The 21,481-nt window shown below is 40.3% G+C and overlaps 1 protein-coding gene across 3 annotated transcripts in view; it reads left to right on the plus strand.

The window, feature by feature from the left end:
• NAV2 (neuron navigator 2) overlaps nucleotides 1-21,481 on the plus strand; it is a gene marked incomplete at its 5' end in the record, with an annotated part of 366,989 nt that overhangs the window by 237,104 nt on the left and 108,404 nt on the right. For 2 of the 3 annotated variants that reach the window (XM_082283277.1, XM_082283276.1), the window contains 3 exons: nucleotides 2,693-2,765; nucleotides 7,784-8,021; nucleotides 12,528-12,685. In XM_082283277.1, the coding sequence (XP_082139403.1) occupies nucleotides 2,693-2,765; nucleotides 7,784-8,021; nucleotides 12,528-12,685 (469 nt within the window). Of the gene's footprint in view, nucleotides 1-2,692; nucleotides 2,766-7,783; nucleotides 8,022-9,574; nucleotides 9,644-12,527; nucleotides 12,686-21,481 lie in introns of all 3 variants that reach the window. The other variant, XM_082283275.1, reaches the window with a different exon arrangement.

Raw genomic sequence — 21,481 nt, forward strand, 5'->3', positions numbered from 1 at the left:
ACGCTGCCATGTAACATTGTTAATATCACAGATACTGTGTAAATCTTATCAGTTATTGATGCCTTTATATCTTTCAGTTTCATTCTATTAGTGAATTCCTCATATGTGCAGTGCTGTACATCCCCACAGGATCTTATCCTAGTTCTTTGTTTTCTGAATATAAAGGGTTTACTTTTGCACATCCCTGTTACTCCCACTTTTTTTCATCATGCCAATGGAATTAGGGTATTTTCCATACCAGTGCAGCACCCAAGAGCCCCTGTTTCTCACAGCTTTTAGCAGGGCATTACGACTGGCTTGGCAAGGCAGCCCATCTGACCTTTCATGTGGCAGTGAGGTTCCAGGTTGCTCAGCCTGTGATCCAGATACAGACCTGTGAGGGAGGGTCATCCATCAGTCTGGGGATGGGAGTGCTGTATCTTAATTCAGTGGCTACAATGCTCAGAAAAACTGGGGGGTTATCCCATAGGAGAAATGGAATGATTTTAAAGGTGGGACTCCTTGAATCTGAATAGGATGAGATTAGGACATCAGTAAAGACTGCTATATAGCACCAAGAAAGAGGACACGGATGAGGAACTCACTACCCGGATGTAAATCTTAATGCTGTGCTCACTCTGTCCTAAAAGAGAGTTTATGCAAAGATGAGGGGCCTGGGAAGAGAAGCAAGCAGAGCAGGGCTGAGAGAGCTGCAGATCTGGAGTGGGGATGAGATACTGCTTATCTTAGTCACTAACCTTCTTATTGGGAGAGGAGACATCTGCTCACAGCTGGGGAAGTTTGGAAATGTTCTTGGAATGATGCAGCTTGTTAAGTGCAGGTAGTAGGAATGGATTAATCCTTTTATGTGGTGTTTATTCTTGAAAAGGTGAACTTTGGTTTTCTGGCCAAGTCCCAAGTCACCTCAATAAAAGAGCCATGTTGAAAACTTGAAAGGGTGGTTGAGTACTGAAGAAGGAAATGGATCAATTGACTGTTGGATCATACTGAACTGTGGATAAATGAACCTTTGAACTGCACCCTGCTCCAAGCTTTAAGGTCTGAGCAGTACAGGAAATGTATTTTGGTACCTCTCTGGATTTTGGAGTATATCATTTACTCAAAGTGTACTATATACTTTGTGTACTTTATATTATATCTCAAAATATAATGAGGTTGATAAAAGTGTTTCTAATTGTTGAAATCACAGTTCAGCAATGCCAATAACTTCACACACACCCCTCCCCCACGATAGAAGAAAATGTTTTTATTGTTATAGTTATAGACAATAAATTAAGGTACCCTGAGAGAAATCCATGTGGGAGGTTTCCTGGCAGCTTCCCTGGTCCTTTTTTATTACTTTGAGCAGGACAGGGAGCTCAGGTCTGTTGCTGGGAGCTCAGGTTCTAAAATGCTGCCTTAGCTCTCACTTGTGTATTTTTTTGAGGGCAGGCAGGAGCTTACAGGGCAGCTGGATTTTCATGTTTCCTTTTGATGTCTCCACACTTCACAGAATAAAGGTTGTTACGTGAGACCAAGTGTGGGGCTTGGTGTCTGTCTCCTTCCTTATGCATACAGTGGATGCAGTTTTTGGTTGCAATGTTTCAGGAATTATTAAATCAATGTTTGAGAGATGTTCAAGCACAAAGACTATTTTATCACTTGCTGATTACCATGGTTAAATAAAAAAGTTGCTCAACAGTATAATCCAAAAGTTTTTTGTGTAACCACACACAAAACATGGTATTTCCTAAAATGTTGTTCCTTGCAGAGGTGTCCAAGCTTAGGCTTTTACATGGAAGTGCTTTGGTCCAAGGTGGGGGCTGGCATCTCTCTGCATCTTCTGGTTATGACAGCAGAGCTTCAGTGGGAGCTTGGTGGCAAATTAGGTGTGAGGCTACTGCAAGATCCCCATTGTAGTGCTGAGATAGAGGGAAAACATTCCTGACTCATCCAGCCTCTCTGGAGTCCACTTTCTTAGGTAGGGTTTAGGTCCAGTCTGTGTATAGCAACCAGAGCTGTGTGTAGCAACTGACAGCCAGACCTGTTGTACACAAGTGCCTACCTGGTGAAAATTCATTTTATCCCATGAAACTTGTTTCCATTGTACCATCTGTGTGAGGGACAGGACTCAGCGAGTGACCAGAGTGGCCTGGTGTTTCTGACTTGTGGGGAATGCTGTGAGGGAGCGTGTTTCACATTCTGGCTGGGGGTTCCAGTTACAGCTTTTATATTCAACTGTTGGCGTGGCTGGAAACTTTTGCCAGCTGTCAGCTTCAGAGCAAGTGGCAATCTGCCTCCTCAAACAAATGGCCTCCATGTTTATTTTCAGTTTCATGTTTGTTATACTTGTTGTAGGTTTCGGTTCCTGGCGCAGAACATCCTTGACCCTCTAGTAAGAAATGCAGTGATTGCCTGTGGTGGTTGGGGCATGAACCAACCTGCTTCATGCAAATGCAAATAACAGAAAGCCCTGACCCATGGAAGAATCAGTTTATAATCAATGGAATAATCCATTTAGGACCTCAGTAACTGAGAGGGTTTCATGCTATGGTTTCCACATCGTGAGCAAAGGGACTTTTTATGGGATGCAAAGTCTGAGTGCACTCAGGGGTGGTGGATGATGGTAGTGAATCATTATTACAATGCATTTGCTTTTTGTGTCACCTTTTTTTTTTTTAATTTTTTTGTTTGTTTGTTTGTTCCTGAACAGATTGAAAACATAGATGCATGCCTGAGTTTCTTGGCTGCTAAGGGGATTAACATCCAGGGCCTGTCAGCAGAAGGTGAGTCTGTTGGTTTTTTAAGATTTCATGTTAAATGAGGAACCTGAATTACTACCTGTGATTGCAACTAGAACATCGAGTGTAATGGAAAATTAATAAGGTTAATTTAAAATTCTGACAATCTTTACTTCTTTTTTCCCCATCTCAGTGTGAAAGGTAGATAAAATACATATCTAATTTCTACACAGCTGACTTGTAACAATAATCAATGAGACCAAATGAGAATTCAGTCACTTCTTTACTTTCTGCTTACAACCAGAAGTTTCTTACCTCAGTTCTATAATTTGCATATTGATCAGTGTGTATTTTACAGATATAAATGAACTGCTGTCAGTTGTTTGCCTTTTGAGAGAAAAATTTATTTCCTTGTTCTTCAGTTACTCTCTTAACTGAATAACAATCCTACTTTCTTCTCATTTCAAAGATTTTTCTCGTTTCCACGTGCACAAAACAATCAAATCCAAATGTTTTGAGCCAAAACAAAAAGACTTTTTGACTTCTAATTAATCACTCTGCTTTTTAAGGGCATCAGAATTTTTCTGAAACCAGACTAGGTTTACTCTATTCCCTTATGCCAGTGCATATCTGCCAGGATCTGTGGTACCTGTTGGCTCAGAAGCTGTATAGCTATTATCTTATTAAGAGATCAAACAGATTTCTGTCATCCTCAGCACCAGCTTTCACTTGTATTTTCATTTAAATATGCTGGAAAAGCAGGTGGGTTCAGTAGCTGAATATATTATATGACATCTCCATCAGTGCTTTACAGAGCAAATAATTGAATGTGTTGCATCAGGTGAGACTTCAAAGTTACATTTGATGACTGAGTCTCTTCACAAACTTAGTTTGGGGCAGGAGGCTGCAGCAAAATAGCAGATACTTAGAATGCACTGTTCTAACCTGAATAAAGCACAACTAGTAGAAGAGGAGGCTGAGTGTTAGGTGCATTCTTAGGCTGGGTTAGAACAGCAATAAGTATTTTCCTCCAAAGAGAAGCTTTACTATGCTCTGCCTGAGTGGTGCCAGCATTATATGCCTCAATTGCTCAGTTACAATCTGAAGGATTCTCATGTCAAGAAAAGAAAGCATGAGCTTTCAAAACTTCAAACAGCAGAAAGTTTGTTTGCCAGGAAATTATTAAAAAGAAAATGCAGCTGAGTCAGTTGTAAAAGCCAGTTTTGACCTTAGCATGGAAATATTGTAAAAATACATTTCACATTATTTACCTGTCGTGATAGAAGGTAAAATCTAAGTGAAATCGCAGATCAGTGACGAGAAAACCGCCTGGGTGTACAAAGTTGGCAGTGTCGTGTTGCTCACGCTGGGGAAGGGACAGCATGATTAATGCTCAGGGCTCTCCTGCCAAGTCACAAGTCAGGCCCAGCAGGATACATGTTATCCCATGGCCTCACTGATTTGGGATTTCTCCCTTTCTTTTACACTATCTAGGAATTAGTGTATTAAATCACACAGAAGCTAAGAAGGGACCGGTAATATTTGCTGCCAGCATATAAATGAGAACATTGTCTGGCTCCACCACTAACATTGAAGGAAGAGAATGGCAACTAGAGAGAGGGAGGGAATGAATATATTTTTATAAAATAAGTTAAAAGGCTTGAACGCAACAGTAAATTTCTCTTTCTAGTCGCTCTGAAACTGAGTTGAGGAACACAGAATGGTTTAAAGTGAGGAATGTTGTTACCAAAGAAGCCAGCGTCTCTGTGCAAGTTGCCAAGACCTGCTAGGTCAGCTGCAAATAACTTTATTTACTTCACTGGCAGGTCCTCATCTAGGAGGAAGGAAAAGGTTGTGATTGCTTCCAAACGGGAATAATCACTGAAATCTCCTGGGTTTGTTAAGAGCACGTATTTTTCAATAGGGCAGCTTCGGTGTGGAGGGAAGTTAATGATTCAAAACGGGAATTTGGATGACTCCTAAATGTTGAAATAATTTGGGACTGCATGTGTCATATCCTTCCAGTGTTGAAAAATCTTGCTTTGATATGTGCGTGCCACTTACACAGAGTCTGTTTTTATGGATTCATGCCATGGAGATGCTGAGGATCTGCCATCACTGATGATGACCATGCTGTGCTAGAAGCAGGCGCCTTCCCCAGAAACGTGGAGGCAAAAAGGCATCCCCTTATCAAAGATCTAAAACCTCCGTTTGTAGTTACTAAAGAAAACTGTGGAGAGCTGCAGACCTCTTTTCACTTCTTGCTGCAATTTTTTATTGTGCATTCTTTGAGCTGTCTTTCCATACCCCTGCTCTTAGACTTGTCTCCACACCAAGCTAGGTTTTAGACTCCTGGAATTGCAGCTGCCCAACAAAACTTGCTCTCCTTCACACAATATCTCCTTGCTGCCGAGATTGTGGAGGACATAAATGTGCAGTAGAAACTCAAACTGATGTCACAGATAAGCAGCTGCACCTCCTCTGGGTGACAGATGAGCTGGATAATGATCAGCTGAAGACATCATGGAACAGTGGTGTAGGGGAAAGAGGCAGCAACAGAGATATCCCAGGGTGGAAATCTCCAAAGAGTAGATTTGTGGGGTTTCCTGTGAAAACCAAATTCCAGTTTCCTCTCAAGTGTCTGGAGTGTTTGTTCCCAATATCCAGGACAGTAATTTCTGGCTCCACATTTAGAATGGGTGGGTGGCATACTTGTCCTTATCTGAGTTAATGTGATACTGGAGCTGACCATGGACTGGAGAGGACTTGAAGCAGGAAGCATTTGAGACTCTGCCGATGTGCAGAGTGCAGTGAGGCTGAAGGACTCTTTGAAATACTCCTTTTGTATGAAGTGCAGGGTAGAACTGCCAGAATTAACCTCAGTTTTTAAGATAAAAGAAACAGAGGTACCTCTGAAAGTCTGATTTAAAATGTTTCACTTCAAATCCAGAGGGAAGGAGACTCCTTTAACTCACTAGAAGTTTTCTTTTGATTATCTTTATTTGGTCAAAAGCAGGTTGCTCTTCTGATAAACACAGCAGAAAACAGGCAGCCATAGAAAGCAGCAGGTCGTAGGTGGGTTGTTGTTATAATTGCCTCTCATTTCACATGGAAATCAGTTTCCAGTTGCATATAGCTTTGCTAAATTTAAACAAGCAAGCCCATGGTAATTTCTTTTATCTTCTGGCCTGTATTTGTGCAGTTAAGCTTCCCAGTGCCTCTGGGTCTGTTTAGTTATGCTTCAACCTGTGATTAAATGCTACTTTCCTTACAGTTCTGTGAGTAATTTGAGTTCTTTACTGGAGATAAGGAAATCCTTGTTTCTGTGTTCTGCTGTATTTTGTGTCTCTTTTACTTTATTGTCTACTTCCATCCCTGTCCTCCCAAGCTAAACACAGATTATTGAAGAGAACCTGCAGATTAGAGAAGGAACCTACCTGGTGCAGTGAGGCAAGGGTGGGTTTGTGCATGGCACTGCATGGGAGCAGGAATGGGCTAGGGAAAGGCGAAACAGGCAGGATTAATTGGGAACCCACTGTTCAGGAAGAGACTAAAATTGGCCAAGAAAACAAAGGAAGACTGAAAATGTCTGCTGAGGGGCCCTGGGAATGATAATCCTTTAAACAAGGGAATGGGGGGTCAGTGGTGGGAGACAGCACTGATGGAGGGGCCAGGCTGCAGGGAGGAAAAAATGGGTAGGGAAACTGAGTCAAGACGTATGAGAGGAAAGGAATATCCTGAGTCTGGGTGATGACCAGGGCCACTTAGAGAAGTTCTAATATTCTCTGAGGACATGGGCATGGGCTGAGACAAATTTAAGAAAGAAAGTAAATTGTATTAGTGGCTGGGAAGGGAAAGTAGACTGAGGTGCAGGTAGACAAGAAGACCAAAGCTGGAAGCTGGTGCAGAAAGGGGAACAACAGCTTTGAACCATGAGCCTCAGATTTGCTTAGGATTAGGAGCAGAAGTTTGTTTATACAGCAAAGATGAGCAATGTGAGCAGAAATGTGGCTGGAAGAGGGAGTAAAGGATGGAGTGGGGCCCATCACAAACTCAGAGCAACCTTTCAGCCAGACCTGGGAACAGAAATGAAAATTTTGGTTCTTGACTTTGTGCTTACCCCTGTCTTGCCACATGTCCTTTTCTTCTTTCTCTCTCACAGGGCAGCAGTGGGCTGTATTAGTTCAAGTGATCTGTACAACACTGGCAAAAGTTCAGCTGTTTGATGTAGCTTTTTAAATTTAGGAAATAAAACATGCTAAATAATTTAGTCACAGCACGTTAAGGTTGTGTGCAAGGAAGAATTTGCCCTTTTGCGTGTTAAGTATAATACAGTGGTTAAGTGCATGGTCTGATACACCTCTTCTGCTTTGTATTTCTGTTTGCTTTTACATTTTTGCATTTGATATTGCACAGAAGAACAAGATGACATTTAGGAATTTAAAAGGTTATACATTCACTGTCAAGCTATCTTTAGGTGCATTGGGTGTTCATTCCTTACTGGCTTGTGATAGTATCAAAGCTGGTAATTATCTGTTTGAATACAGCTAGGTCACCCAATAACCATATTTGCTAGTGCAAAACTTGTATCAAATTTTCTTTGTGGAAACGATTAGTCTGATATTCCAGAAATATGTGTGAGACCAGAGTAGTTTCCTCCTTGTGCAAGTTTAGGCCTGAGAAATCATTTCCAGTGTGTTCTCCTTAATACAATTGTTGTTGGGGGGGGTTCTGTTTTGGGGTTTTTAGCTACTTTAGTTTAAAGGAAAGATTTACAGGGACTTGCTTTTTAAGCACGCTGTCATTAACACAGACTGCAACAGAAATGTGATATATTGCTCAGTCACCGCGGGGAAGAGATTAGTTATTTACTTGTCCTTGGTGCTCACTGGCAGTCAACTGTAATGCCAATTAGATGTGCAGAAAGAAACTTATCCTAAAGGATATCCCAAAGGAGCTCAGTTCAGACAGTGTTCTGGGGTTGCAGTGGCTGACCCGCTGCACTGTCGGAGAAAAAAACCCCACTGATGGCTGACGAGTGACTTCTCAACTTTGCCTTGCAGAAATCAGGAATGGGAATCTAAAGGCCATCCTGGGCCTCTTCTTCAGCCTGTCTCGATACAAGCAGCAGCAGCAGCAGCAGCAGCCCCACCACCATCCGTCCCAGCAAGCAGGGCCTCCGTCCCAGTGCCAGGTGGGGGTCCCGCAGCAGCAGGTGCCAGCTCCGCTCCACACTCCGTGCCAACAGCCCCCACAGGCTCTGCAGCATCAGTTCAAAGCACAACCAGAAATGCAGTCCAGGTGGGAAAATCTCCTAAAGCTGGTTTTTTTTTCATTATTTATCTCTTTTTTTTTTGCTTCTCATTGAAGGTCTTAAAAAGCCAAAGGAGCTCCTTTCCTTCATTCTGCTCTAGAATAAAGTGTGTTGGGAATGGAATGCTGGGTAGCAATTGACTTCATGCCTTTGGAAATCAAAATGTGTGTTTAAATACATTCTCAGTGCTGGAAATCTGCAGCCCCATGGGTGTAGCATCCCTGCTGGACCAAGTAGCCACAGGATTTTAAAAGGATGTTTTTCTCACTATTCCTTTTTGCTTCTTTCTACTCACAAAGCATGCACATTGTTTCCCTTAGAAAACACACATTTTAGGCATATGAAAACGAACTTCAGTTCTCAGATTACAAGAGTTTCAGTCCCCACTAAGAAATGGAAGGGTTACCTTCCACTGTAGGGAAGGGTTACTCTGACAGGGGTAAAAGAAATAGAGCTCATAACACCTGGCAGCAATCAAAATCAAATCTAGACTTTTTGGTCGAAAATAATATGCTGCTGGCTTTACATGAAAAATAATTTTCTTAGTTGGTGTTTGTTGGCACTCCTAGATCAGAGTACAGATGAATAGAAAGGGGTTTTATTCCTTGAATGTTTTTAATACTAGGAGTGCTCTGTCCAGGTTGGAATAAAAGCAGTTTCTGAGGCAGTACCACAGTAAATGCATGTGCATCCTTCTACTGGTCTGACCCTTCCCCTGCTAAAACAGGGAGGGTTTATTGGGGATAAGAAGCAGAATTAAAAGCAGAAGTCATATTTGCAGTTACTAAAGTAGGAAGGCTTTTTTATTTTCAAATATCTCAAATTGAGGCTTGTTTGTGTTAACACACATTGAGGTGAACACTGGCTTAAGTGCTGCCTTATGAGGGATATAAACAGTTTAACTGAAGCCTTCCAAGTGACACTACTCAGAGGTTATTTGGGTCTGGCTTTTATGTCTTTCTTCACAAATTATGCTCATTTGGGTGTAAACAATAGTTTTGTATAATTGAAAAACATAGTGTTGCTACAGCATGTATAAGCTTCTACAGGAAATAATTACTATAAAACAAAGATGTGTTTGAAGAGATTTCTGCAACTTTTCTGTCAAAAACATGCTGAGATGCTGAACACTGTTTTGATATTTTTAGTCCATTATGTAGATTGAGCTGGCTTTCAAATAATTGAAAAATAGATATATCCTGAAGATCTTCAGTGTCATGTTTTCTTAGTATGTACAAAAGTCAAATTGCTCAGATTCTACAGAAAATATATGTAATAGAGGATTGAGAAGGAAAAGAGGAATAGGATTGGGGGTTGCATGCAGATTTGCATGTTCATTACTCTGTAAAAATTAATTAATATCAGATTGTAGTGGTTTTGACCTGAAGTCATACTTGGGCAAGAAGCATTATATTCCTGTGAAATTAATAAAAAACCCTTTTCTTCCTAAAACCAGTCACTACGTTCAGTGGATTAAGGAAAAAAAAAAAAAAAGTTTCTTTGTTCAATGTTCTCTTCCGCTTTTTCTTTCCTGTCACAGTGCATCTCCCAGGGACTCATCTCAAAGCAAAATCATCCGATTCACTCTTGGTCAGAAAAGGTCTTCTAGGTTAGCATTTCTTCATCTTCTGCAAAGCATGAATAATCCTTCTGCAATATTTCTGGGTGCATGTTTAGGGTTCCTGTTGAAAGCACTTTGTAACTAGGCCTTTACAAGAGGCTGAAATGTGAAAGTTTTAGATGGATTTAATTTTTTTTTCTCTTTTTTTTTGAGGTGTGGAATGCGTTTTGGCCCACAGGGAAATAATTTGATTTTCTTGTTCTTAGGAGCTTTTGCTTTTGAGAACAAAACATGGTTCTGGGAGTTCATTCCCCGCTGTATCAATTATATTTTGATCTGTACTATTGAAATCACAGAATCGTAGAAGTGACCTTAAAGATCATCTAGCTCCATCCCCCATCTGAGCTGCATCAGGCCAGTGTCTCAGCTAGAGGGGAGAGTATCACCTGCACGATGAGCTCTGGCTCATCAGAGCCCCTGCTGTTCCCAGTGCTCTCACACTCAGCACTTGTAATCTCCCTGGAAGTGATTCTTAGGTATTTGAGTCTGTTTTTTCCCTGGATCCCAGCATGACTTGCATGCCAGCTCATCTGACCATCTCATCTCAGTGATCGTGAGGGTTGCTGTGGTTATTAATCTGGTTATTAATCTTGTTTATTTTACTATTATAATATATTCAAATGTTTGACTAGAATATAGTTTTACATTGGTAAATTATACCATATCATTTTTGCTAAGCTTGTGAACTATAGCTTATGATCTTTATTCAGTATGTATAGATTGTTTTTTCTGCTGTATAATTTGGATTTATTTCCTGCATCTTAGTTCTTTTATGGTAACAGTGAATCTCTGCAGAATAATCCCTGTTAAAAAGTTCCAAGTTTCCTTTTCATGTTCTTCCTTGATCATAATTATGGCTTGACAGCTCATATTTGCTTAACAGAGGTGCTGAGGAGTAGTTAAAGAGAGTGTTCTCCAAGCTCAGTACCTTCTCTCCAAATAGCAAGAACCCAGAGAAGTGTCTCCCTGAACCCGATTGTTTTCCTTAGATTTCACAGGCACTGCTGTGAAGTATCTTGACCTAACAGCAAAAGCAGGGGCTTGAAACCAGTTAATTAAAATACAGTGGGGAGAAAAAAAAGTCTAAGAGAAAGGATATCTTCAAGAGTGTTTTTAGCACATAGGTTTTTTATTCGTGTGTTTTTATTGGCACTGGCAATACTGATTCAAATGGAAAACTTGTCACTTCTTAAGTGGTCACATGGTTTGAGGAGCTTTATTTGCTTTAAAATGTGACAGCTTTGCAAAACCTGTGTGGGTATGTGTGGGGAGCCTTTTCTATCCAGCAGTACAGGAAGATTGTCCCTTCCCTATTACTGGAAAACTCCCCTCCCATACTGGAGCCCTCTGGGGAGCCATTCTGGGGTGGGTGCCCCATACTCAGTGTTTCAAAACTGGGTAAAAACTTTGGCCTGAGGTACCTTGTAGAAAACCTAGCTCATTTCCTGTCAAACAAAATGAACTTTTCATGAACTTCCTTGTCTTGGTGACTTTTCAAGTTCTCAAACAGTTTTAGTCACTGGTTGCCCTCAGCTTCTTCCCCTGTGGTCTCCTCTACAGTGGGTGGAGCCTCTCTGGGGTTTTCTCATGGGTCCCTTGCTGCAATGATGAGTATGGACAACATTTTAGCACTCCCCAGCGCTGGAAAAAGCTGGATAATTTGAGAGACTTGTCTAAAAGTCAACCTCAGAACCATGATGTGTTGTGCTGAATCTGTGGTGGTTTGAGCTTGTAAATTAATTTTTGGGTTTGTATTTGAATGATGCCCTTGTGTCTTAGACTCTTCTGAGCTTTGAAAGCATGTGCATGCAGCTACTGACATTTTGGCTTTTTCTTCATGTTTTTTTTCATATTTTCTATTTCTTCACTAGTCTTGGAGAAGTCAGTTTATTTAGGAAGCCCTGCCAGGTTCCTTCCTGGCTTCTCTTCCTTCTCTCAGAGGCACAGTGGTGATTTGGTCAGTTGCATCCCCACTCTCTCTGACAACTGGGACTTCTTCCTTTTATCTTATTATTGACACAAGTTATTTAAATATATTTTTGTATTTTATATAGAGAAGCTTTAAAAAGATCTGTGTGTGAATGTTGGCTTTGAAGTGTTCTGAGATGTGATGCCGGTGGCTTTCCTGATTATCTTGGGCTTTTTAGAGACGTCTTCCACCTTTCTTTTTGCCTGAAAAGCATAAAAGCTTGTGTACTTACTCCAAAATAACTGCATTTTTTTTCCTGGTTAATCAGCTAAATCTGGTAAATACAGGCTATGGTAAGAAAATGCTGGAGGAGACAGATGCCCAGTTTAAACCAGAGGCTTACACCAGCTCACTGATAATGTGGTTACTCTAGGAGAAGGTACTGAAGCTTTGTGTGATTTATATAGGCTCAAGTAATTAAACCAAGTAAAAGTTTTGCTGGGCTTGGCTGCTGAGCTTTGTAGCTGCCAGGGCAGAGATGTGATGTGCTTCTCTACAAGGGAAAAGGCAGCCAGGTGCCATCTCATTGTTATTTCTGAAATACGGGTAGCCCTTATGTGGGCGGCATGTGACGAAGTCTCTGGCAGTCTGGTTTAAGAACATCAGTGCCTCACTTACTCTTAACCTTTTGCCAGTGGTATTGCTCCACTGAATTTACCTGTAACTATTTCCGATTCAGCAGATTTATGGCAGGTGACTGTTAATTTTCTCAGGGCTTTTTTTCTGGTGTAAAACAATTCAGACTGTATCTTGTTTGACATAAACTTTTCATCTAAGATGATTCTTTGATTTGTTCTTACGGAAGCAGAAAGACCCTTATGAGTCTATACTTGTGCTGTTGATCTTTTGTTTTCCCAGAGTGCTTTCTACCTGTGTTTAATCATGCTGTAATTCTTCCACCAGACTTCCAGGTCCCACCACGAGGGTGTCCGCTGCGGGCAGCGAGGCCAAAGCTCGTGGTTCCATCAGTGCCAACAACCGACGCAGCCAGAGCTTTAACAACTACGACAAATCTAAGCCTGGACTTCCCCCTCCAACCCCAACAAGCAGCAATGACAAAGGTAAGCAGAAATTTTTGATTTTTCTTCATAGTGGTTTCATTCAGAGGAAACTGGATTTTCTGTTAATCTCCAGAAGTTGTAAGACTGTCTCAAAGCTGTATGTTGTAAACATGACATCTGCAATCCAAACCCAGCTGGAGCTTCTTGAAAAAAGTATAGTCCTTCTTTAATATATCTGAAGTTGTGACTTGCTGGCCCGAAGGTACCTCCAAAAAATAACTTTAAAAAGTCCTGGCACTGGTGAACCATGTTGTTTCATTTTGCTTCAAGCACAGATAAGGGGGAATGAATTAATCATGAAATAAGGCATTTTGATGAGTAGTTTGACAAGAATGAAAAATGACCACTGAAGATTTCTCCAAAGTTTTTATATGATGCATAGTACCATTTGCTTTAATTTCCATCACTGTTGTGGAAGATCCTGTAAGAAACAAAATTACACAATTTCAGTCTAATTTCAAGAACCATCTAGTGTTGTGCTTGAAGGCAGGAGCATGTTACATTTTATAAATGTTGCAGTGAAATGATGTCTGTGGCAGGGCCTCAGAAACACTCAGAGCTGTGCTGTGTGTGATGCGGAGCTTTTTTGAATGACATTTCCTAACTTGTGTCCATTCACTAATTTAGTGATCTGACAGCATTCATTAGCTTGAGTTTGTAGCTCTGAGCTCCGTGGTGCCACACGTACCAGCGGGGCTGGGGGGATGTGACTGGTGAGAACTGACCGCATCTCTCCAGTCTGGTACGGTCAAATTGCCGGCTGGGGGCGAGTTCTGGATCCTTAAAGTCATTCTGCTGACAAAGATGGGCCAGCCCTGCACTTCAGCACAGGCTCCTTGCAGTGACTTGACAGTGGCAGCCTTCGGGCTCGAGTCTCCTCGCTGGCCGTGCGTAAGTTCTAATAACTGTAATGAGCATTTTGCTCCAGGGAAAAGCACTGGTCTGGGTCAGCTTGTCTGTGGTTCTCATGCTTGGTTCTTTCCAGGAAACTCTGGGCTTTCTTCTCTAGAAATTGTTCTCCTAGGACAGCATGTTGGTTGATTTTGGAATGTTACCCCAAAAAAGTTATGGTGCCAGTGGAGGATCCTCAGCATCCTCCAGGGACATTCTGAAACGCCCTGATCAGATTTTGTATAAGAGAAAAATTAAATTCACCTCTGTATAATATAATTATTGTAAGCATTAAGTAAAATTAAGTATTACAAATTAATGTATTAGCATAATATGCTAACAATTTCGTAGTATTCTACCTTGGTAAATCCACGCTTTTTTAGAAGGTAAATTGTGTAAACAGTAATGATTTAACAGTAACATCAGCATGTAATAGTTGTCTCTAAATCTGAACCAGGTCTGGCTTTCAGTTCAAAGAACAAGCTAACAGGTTTCAGTGGGAGCAGTAGAAACCTTGTTTTTCTGTGTAATATCTCCCCAGTCTCTTTCTTTGTCCTTCTTGTGAATATTAGACTGGGGAGAGGTGGGGTGGGATTTGTCTTGTCCTGAAGTATAGGTTGGTTGTCTGGATGATCCCTACTCCTTATGGGTGGTGTGATGTTACGCTGCATGGAGGAGAGGGCTTCCATGTATTTTAGCTTCTTCTCAGTTTACCAAGATTACTAAATAAGGAAAGTAAAGTACTGGTTTTGGTCTTCAAAAGAGAAAAAGAAAGAAGTCCTCATGCATACAGAGAAATAATAATAATTTGTCAACTGAGTAACTTAAATATCAACTGCATTTAGTCAGTTCTGGGAACCCTCATTCCTCACTGTAATTCATCTCCTAAGAAAGATAAACTGGTTGCTGAAGAAGCACATAAGATGAGCTGCTTCCTATGAGTATTACAAATGACTAAAGGAAACAAGGCTGGTTTTTAGGCTGACAATCTACATAAGTTGCATTAACTACTCAGAATTTTGCTCTGGTCAAAATTTCCAGTCATAAATTATGGTCTTAAAAAAAAAAAAAAGGGAGCTTATGTAAAGTTGAACTTGAACTTTTCTTGAAAGTATAATCATGACACAAAGTTGGTCTGCATCCATGAAAAACAAAAGCAATTGATCTGACAAATTTTTGGCTTATTTTGAAGTTAATTGTAACATTGCCAGGGAAAGTTTATTGTCAAAGTGCTAAGACAATTCATGTTTTCTGACCCATATCCTGTGTTTTGCCTAAGAAAGTGAGACTCACATGACTGTGCTGTGTGCCAGGCTTCGTAAGTTTTCATTTCTTTACCCAGTACCTGCTCTGTTGTGTGTTTTTGAGGAAGGAAATAGGAGAAAGAAAAATCAGCCTCTTTTGGCATGATTGGTCACTTTGTGATAGAAGGTGGCCTTCAGTGTCTTATGTTTGAATCATTTCTTACAAAAAGTAGGTTGTAATTTTTAGCTTTTATTAATCTGTGACCTTTCCCTCCAAATGCAAATTGTCTTGTTAGTCAATCGTCTGTGTCTTGTGGCGATGAAAGTGCATTAATTGAAACAGAATGCATCAGGAAGGAAAAGGACAGCAAATGGAGCATGGAAGAACAGCCAGCTACTGGGAAATAAATAACCTAGATTTTTCAAAAGATTCTGTAAGTCAGTTACTCATGAGACCACTGGCTTCCTAAAAGTCTTGGGGAAAGGATTTGTGTAATATTGAAAATGATTGCACCATTGCAAAAAAATAAGAGGTTCTTGGATGGATGCACGTGTTTGATGTGAGGTGCACACAAAGCAAAGGAACATGTAGAGAGATGCAAGTCTCTCTTCCCCACAGCTGACCTTGTGTTGTCAGTATTTTTGTTTTCTCTGTGTCTCCACATGCTGTCTGACACCACTTTCAAGATAGGGAGAAGAGATAAGTGTTCTCTAGTAAGGATCACTTAGACACCTACTTCAGTCCCACGGGCACCTTCTTTGAGCTTAGGGCCTGATGTCTTTAACTTGCTTTTTGGGGTTAGCCCCTCAGTTTATATGCAGAATTCCCTTTTTATAGGGAGTTTACCCAAACTCAGAGGAATTTCAGGACCCTCATTCCTCACATCATAAAGTGGTAAAACACTGTAGTATGGTTTTTTATTTATTGTCACAGTGATTAGCCATTTATAATTGCCGTTACATTCTAGATGGGATACTTTCATGTGTGTAATTGGTGTTGCAGGCTTTTTTTAAAGAAAAATGCCATTAAAGTCTTAATTGCATTTTTGTTTTGTGGGGAAATAAGCCACTCAGGCTTGTGGTTTTTGGGGGTTTTTATGTCATCCTAATCCCTTCATACAGCTGGAGCCTTTTAGCTCTCTTCTGAATTGTCAGAGTTACTTAGTCCGTGCTTATGTAGGAATAGCTTTGGTTTACTTCCTTGTCCTTTAATGTCCTTGAACACCACAGGTCTACTATGGCATGGAAGGCACTGGACACTTTCCAAGGTCACTACTGAACTCATCTAAATTATCAAAAACTTTTCTCATGAATGTAGAGAGGCAAATGAACATTGCGTTTCTATGCCTGTGTGCAGTTATTAGTTAGTGGTTACCTTGAAGCTCCACATTACCATGTCCTTCTAATTGTCCAGTAGGATCACCAGATAAAATATAGCCAAAATTTGATTTGCATATGCAGTTTAGAATACATAAATCTACTTTTTATCCATAGCGAGGGGAGCAGAACTGCATCCTACGTAGTATCAAGAATGAAACTTAAATATATTGAAAGGTACAACTTCAGTAAGGACTTGGGTTCCGTAGATTTTCTCATGAGTTTGTGTCACTGTTCTGCTTGCACACAATGGAGAGTCTCTTGAGCTGTGCTCTGAAAGCAGCCTGCAGTTCTGCAAAATGCTGGGGATTTCTGACTAGCTCTGAACACCCTCACATATCCACTGTCTTCACCGTTCTTCAGGCACTCAGTTTGCATTTTGCAGTCTCAAAAGTCTTATAGTGTTGTCTTGGAATATTCTGCTTATTTCTTGTGTCAAGCCTATAAAATCAATGAAGTTATGAAGCTGTAGGAGACATCAGCTTAAAAAGTCACCTCCACTACGTTGATGATGTGATACAGTACTGGTGAGAACCAATACTGTGACAGGCTTACATGCTTGCTTTTTATTTTTTTCTTTTACTTTTGTTCCTAATATTTTATTTAAAATAATCCTACAGAGGGCAGTAGAAGTCTGTGGGAAAAATGATGCTTTTCCTGTGGATTGAATGTTAGGTGAAATATCAGTAGAAAAAAAAGCATTCCCAGACTTTGCCCGTTTCCATTTCAGATCAAAGGAAATGTTTATTACCCAGATTTATAAAGAAGGCAGGTTGATGTCAGGTTTCTCTTAAACAGATAATATTAGGAAAAGGAAAAAACCAAGAATGCATACATACAGATTCAGACACTGAGGTGAAATAAATGACTGTTTTAATAGGAGTGTTCTTGCAAACTTACTTGGTACAAGGCTGATGAGAGGGTTCTCAAACCAGATCCTGCCAGTTCAGTGCTAACCTTGGCTGTGCACATCTCACTTTTTTAGGTATGGATATACCATACGGGCAGGAGAGTAAGAAAAGTGTGTATTCCTCTCCTGCTCCTTCTATTTTATTTCTTTCAGATTTTGGGTAAACCCTTTTAACATGGAACATTGTGTATATTTAATAACTGTCTTTTAATATGTAAAGGGTAGTCACTATGTTCACAAGGATGTGTGGTGACAGATCAAGGGGCACACATTCCTTTAGGGGAAATCCTGTCTGGAAATAGGAATAAAATTCTTCACTGTGAGAAGAATAAAACATTGGAGAAGTTTGTCCAGAGAAGGGGTGGGATTTCACTTGCTGGAGGTATTCAGGACTTGCCTTGACAGGGCCCTGGATAACCTCATCTCAGGCTCTGCTTTCAGCTGAAGGTTGGAAGGATTATCTCCAGAGGGTTCTTGTGACCTAGACTGTTACCACATTTTGATACTTTTAAATATTATTTCCTTTTAAAACGTTTCTTAAATGTAAACTGCTGAAATAGGAAGGGATGCTACGGTGTTTTGAAGGACAGTTAAGGAATTTCTTTCGTCCTAACTTTCTCACTTCGTGTTATCAAAATAGGACTGACTACAGTTAGTAAAACGTTAGCAAGTCATCCTCACTCCAGTGAGCAAACTGGTGTATGGTTACACATGCCACATGTGTGCTAAAAATGTGTGCACTTTATATGTAGGCAGTTATATTTATCAGGTTCAGGAGGGCAAGGCATCAAGTTCAAGGGCACAGTTCAAGAGGCCATGGCAGATCTTGTCAGAGCTTTAGCAGGAAAGGCTCTTCAGAGTTAAATCAGCATCTTCAAGTCAACTTTACTAGGAAATCCATATTTATTTCTCTAAATGCCCTCTTGTAAAAGAGTAGAAAATCCTAAATCTGGATCTGAGCCATCGGAATTTCTACTCCTGATGATGAAAATGTTTCTTATTCAATCCTGTATTGATATAAAAATACATGACAATACACTCCCATGGCTTGGTTCTGTGTGATACTGAGCTTGTCTTGAACTCAGCATTGCTTAAGGTCATTTAAAAATGGCAGATTTGGATTATGTCAAACCCTCAGATTCAATTTAAAAAGGCTACTTTAGCAATTGAGAGGAAAAACTCTCCTCTTCATGTGGAGCAAGGCGAGAAGTGTGCATAAGGAGATCAAAACTCAGAGTTCTTGTGGGTGATGTCTTGAAGGCTAAGATATTCAGTGGTATTCAAATGGTCTCTGAAACAGAGGGATGCTGATAAAACAGAAAGAACTCTGCATAAATAGAGCTTTGGAAAAACCTCCTTTGCAGTTTGGTACTTAAAGGTTTAATTTGTGCTCTTTGTCTCAAAGAAAGGTTATAAGGTTCCCTTATTACCTACAAGATACCTGTAGTGATATTTATAGTAATAACAATTCTTCCTTATATCAGTAGATAGTGTGTGGGTATCCATTTCTCAGGAATTTGATATTAGCCCAATTAAGACCACAGATGGGATAGAAATTTTAAGAGTGAGGATGTTTAGCTATGGGAAGAGATTAAATCAGACATAAGGAGTCAAAATCTAATATTTGCCCAGAGCTGATGTTCAGACAGAGGTTTCTGAGTTTGGCTCAGAAATTTCTGAGCCCTGTTGTCTTTAAGATGAACATAGATGATCTGGAAAGTTTTCCTGAAGGAAAAATCTTTCATTTAAGCACATTAAAATGGAGGACAATTCCTCTTTTGTAGCTTTGTGTAAAATGAGATGAAGTATTTGGCATTCTGAATGATTGGGTTTGGCTCCTGTACCAAGTACAGGATAGTCAAGTGGCATTGCACAAACTTCCTTGCTGGAAATGTTCTGTTTAACCTCATACAGTTTTTCCACTCTACATAAATTATTAATTATAAAGAGAGACAAAACCCAGGCTTTTGCCTTTGTGCCCAGTAATAGTGCAAGAATTAAAAAAACCCAAAAGTGGTGAAAAAAGAGCTCTGAGACTTAAAAAGCACGATAGAAATTTGTCTTAGAGCATTTAAAATTTTCTTCTACCCATTTATAGTAGTATTCAGCCTGAATAGGAAAGAGAAGGCTTTTTATGGCTTCAGGTGCAGGGATAGTTATCAGGACAGTAGCAGCAGGGAGCTGGGATGCTGGATGCAATCCCTGTGGCATGGAGCCAGCTGACCTAGTGCTGGCAAAAGGTCACTGGGATGGCTGAACAGACTCTTTTTACAAAGGGCTCTTTGACAAGGGCAGCTTGTGACAGGATGTGACTTTAAACTGACAGAGCGTGGGTTTAGATTAGATATTAGGAAGAAATTTTTTACTGTGCGGGCGGTGAGACCCTGGCACAGGTTTACTTGTGGCTGCCCCATACCTGGAAGTGATCAGGGCTAGGCTGGATGGGGCTTGGAGCAAACTGGTGTAGTGGAAGGTGTCCCTGCCCATGGCAGGGGATTGGAACTGGATGATCTTTGAGGTCCCTTCCAACCCAAACCATTCTACTGACCCGTGATTCTGTTATTACATGTTGTTACAGTGAATCTTATATTTTGAATTACATCTTTTACTAATCAAAGACTGGCTAGTCCTGAAGTGTTCAGGTGCTTGGTGTCTTGTGGAAGAGAGAGTTCATACAAACCCTCAGAGTTAGTTTTTACAGTGCTGCCTGCTGAGTGATTCACTGCAGGATCCAGCAGCACACGGGTGGAACATAAATGTGAAATATTAAGCCTCGTGTCTCAACCCATGTTCTCTACAAGCTGAGGATTTCCAGCTGAGGACTCTCTTGCGCTAAAGTTGACATTGAAAAGGCACTGACCCTTTTGGTACGAACTGCCAGGTCATCACTGAACCTGTTTTTAGCTGTGCCAGTGGACTGGTGCTGGGCCCAGCTCTGCGAGGCTGCTGGGAAGGCTGGGGCGAGAGGTGGAGTGAGGAAAGTTTTGGAAACCAGGACCAGCAGAAAGTTCTTAACAATTCACTGGAGACTAGCAAAAATAAGTAGAGTTCCTGAGATTGAAAGATCCCTGTGCTTATGGATGAACAGTATATGGATGTCAGAAAGCTGGGAAGTGATTTTACAGAGTGGAACAGTTGGCTCATGCAACAGATAACAGTAAGTTAAATAATATTTATTTATGTATTTAAAAATTTTGGGTAGCTATAACTTTCTTCATGACTGAAAATTGTGCTCTTATAGGCTTAGAAAAAATTTCATTTCTTCGACTTTTTGAAACAGTTCCTTTCACTCCTGTTCTGTATCCATTTTGGGTTTAGTATTATTTTTAGGTTTCTCTTTCTTTAGAAATGAATCTAGTAATTTCTTAAGAAATGGATCTAATGTTGAATGAATCTAACATTTGCTTTTGAAATGATGACTCAATAAGACTGTGCAAAATTCACTAAGATTAAAAGGATTGCACAAGTGGAAAAGATTTTTTATTTTTTTAAAGAGGCACAAGCCCATAAAATATGAAACCAGTTTGCCCACACTTTCAGATTTTCACTGGAAATAAATGTGATTGTCTCAACAGCATGAAAATGTGATAATTACTTAAATTTCAGTCATCCCACTCTGTAAAAGTGTACTAGTGTTTCATTTAGGTCAGGTATGAAGCAAGCATCATATTCTGCTTAGTGTTTAAGATGCTGCCTCTGTGCTCCTCTGTGCTGGCATTCAAGAGATGCTCTGGTTTTATTGACCAAGGGATTTCCCTGTAAATCAGACAGATGTAAAATAAATTTACAGAATTTGTCTAAATAAATCCATTATCAGAGTAGTTGGTGTTTTCTGTTGTTCTGCTGTGTGCACTACCAAAAGTATATGCTGGAATAGCCCTGTCCAGTGTTCTAAATATAATACACATTGAAGGTATTCACCAAATGTTCAGGGTGGTTTGTTTTGCCTTGAATACAGTGCAGTGATCACAAATTTGGTGTTGCAAGAGGAAAAACAAGAAGAGAGAAAGGAAGGACCGTGAGGTAATCTGAAAGATATGCTGAGGAACCTGGTACTTTCTTGTGTTGAGTCATAGCTTTGCAGGGCAGATATGGCTCCTGGTTTTAACTCTGTTTAAAGAACTGTGTTTAAAATTTTAACAAGTTTGCAGCTCACACTAAGTATTTGTAGAATTGCATTTGTGAATAACATGGGGAGTCTGTGCTCCAGCTCTGAAGGAAAATCAACCGTACCTATGCAGAAAACGCCTACACCTGAGGGGCGTTCACAAGTCTGTTCTGAAATGTCTCATGACAGGGACTTGACCATCTCTTACACTGTATCACTTCCAGTGTCCATTTGGTCTTAAAAGCAGCTATTAAAAATATACATAC

Source organism: Coloeus monedula (assembly GCF_965178545.1).
Source record: "Coloeus monedula genome assembly, chromosome: 6".
In the NCBI taxonomy this organism is placed as follows: domain Eukaryota; kingdom Metazoa; phylum Chordata; class Aves; order Passeriformes; family Corvidae; genus Coloeus; species Coloeus monedula.